Source organism: Egretta garzetta, unplaced genomic scaffold, assembly GCF_000687185.1.
Source record: "Egretta garzetta isolate BGI_Z169 unplaced genomic scaffold, ASM68718v1 scaffold21, whole genome shotgun sequence".
Classification (NCBI taxonomy): Eukaryota; Metazoa; Chordata; class Aves; order Pelecaniformes; family Ardeidae; genus Egretta; species Egretta garzetta.
In genome coordinates this window covers 1426530-1427987 of record NW_009258668.1, presented here as the reverse complement: position 1 = coordinate 1427987, position 1458 = coordinate 1426530, and the positions used below count along the sequence as shown (strand labels likewise).

Genomic DNA, 1458 nt, shown 5'->3' with positions numbered 1-1458 from the left:
CCCTGCCATCCCACCACTAAACCCTGGCCCTAAGCACCTCATCTGTCCTTCTTTTAAATCCCTCCAGGGCTGGGGACTCCACCACCTCCCTGGGCAGCCCATTCCAGAGCCTGACAGCCCTTTTGGGGAAGAATTTTTTCCTAATGTCCAGCCTAAACCTGGCTGGTTTAGTCCTGGCACAACTTGAGGCCATTCCCCCTCGTCCTATCATCAAAGGGATAGGACTCCCCTCAGCCTCCTCCAGGCTGAACACCCCCAGCTCCCCCAGCCGCTCCTCGTAAGCCTTGTGCTCCGGACCCCTCCCCAGCTTTGTGGCTCTCCTCTGGACATGTTCCAGCAACGCAACATCTTGCTTGTAGTGAGCTGCTGGCCACACCACTCCTGATACAAGCCAGGATGCCGCTGGCCCTCTTGGCCAGCTGGGCACCCTGCTGGCTCATATTCAGCCCCCTGTTGACCAACACCCCCAGGTCCTTTTCCACCAGGCAGCTTTCCAGCCACTCTTCCCCGAGCCTGTAGCGCTGCATGGGGTTGTTGTGACCAAAGTGCAGGACCCAGCATTTGGCCTTGTTGAACCTCATACAGTTGACCTCGGCCCATGGATCCAGCCTGGCCAGGTCAATCAAGCCTGTCCAGGTCAAGGGGTTGAGGGGCCGCGAGGACACCCTGAGCACTGGGGTTTGTGTCCCAGTGCCACGGAGGACAGAAGCCTGTGGGGTGCGGTGCAGGAGCTGGGCTGGTGCATGGTGCCGGCCTAAGCAGTCCCCTGAGGTGGCCACCGGCAGGGGTAGTGCAGCATGAGCTGGGGACCCAGGTCCTACCACCATCCCTGTGACCTGCTGGGGTGGGCTCTCACCAGAGCCCTCCCAAAAGAGCCTCCTCTATGTAAAACTAAAACCCTGTCTTAGGATGCTGGGCTTTTTTTATGCTGAGGGTGGTGAGGCACTGGGCCAGGTTGCCCAGAGAGGTGGTGGATGCCCCATCAATGGGAACATTCAAGGTCATGTTGGATGCGGCTCTGAGCAACCTGGTCTGGTTGAAGATGTGCCTGCTCGTGGCAGGGGAGGGACTAGGTGGCCTGTAAAGGTCCCTTCCCACCCGAATCATTCTGTGATTCTATGATGTGTAGTGTCATTGAGTTTATGGCTCCTTGTTGTCTTGGGTCGCTCCCTATAATTCAGATCAGTGAAATTCAAGCTGTGGCCAGCCACTTGGGAAACGTAGAGTTCACATACCTGGCTGCAGCCCTCGCCTGCCTTCCCCGGGAGCAGTGCCCCAGCACGCCCTGCGTGACGCAGACCAGCACCCTCTGCACATACATCGCAGACACATGTTTGGCCGGTTTCACAGGCATGACGCGTCTCAACCCCGCGCTCCCGGTGACGTGCCAGCGAGGCTGGTACACGTAAGCAGTACAGAGGCTGGTCCCCCGGGCCTGGCATGCTGGAGCATGGGGCT

At 58.9% G+C, this 1458-nt stretch overlaps 1 protein-coding gene across 1 annotated transcript in view; it reads left to right on the top strand.

The window, feature by feature from the left end:
* Positions 1 to 1352: 1352 nt before the first annotated feature.
* The window catches only part of NEMF (nuclear export mediator factor), a 34859-nt gene continuing 34753 nt past the window's right edge, over positions 1353 to 1458 (top strand). Inside the window, exon 1 of the mRNA XM_035888431.1 lies at positions 1353 to 1405. Within this exon, the coding sequence (XP_035744324.1) occupies positions 1353 to 1405 (53 nt within the window). The remainder of the gene's footprint in view (positions 1406 to 1458) is intronic.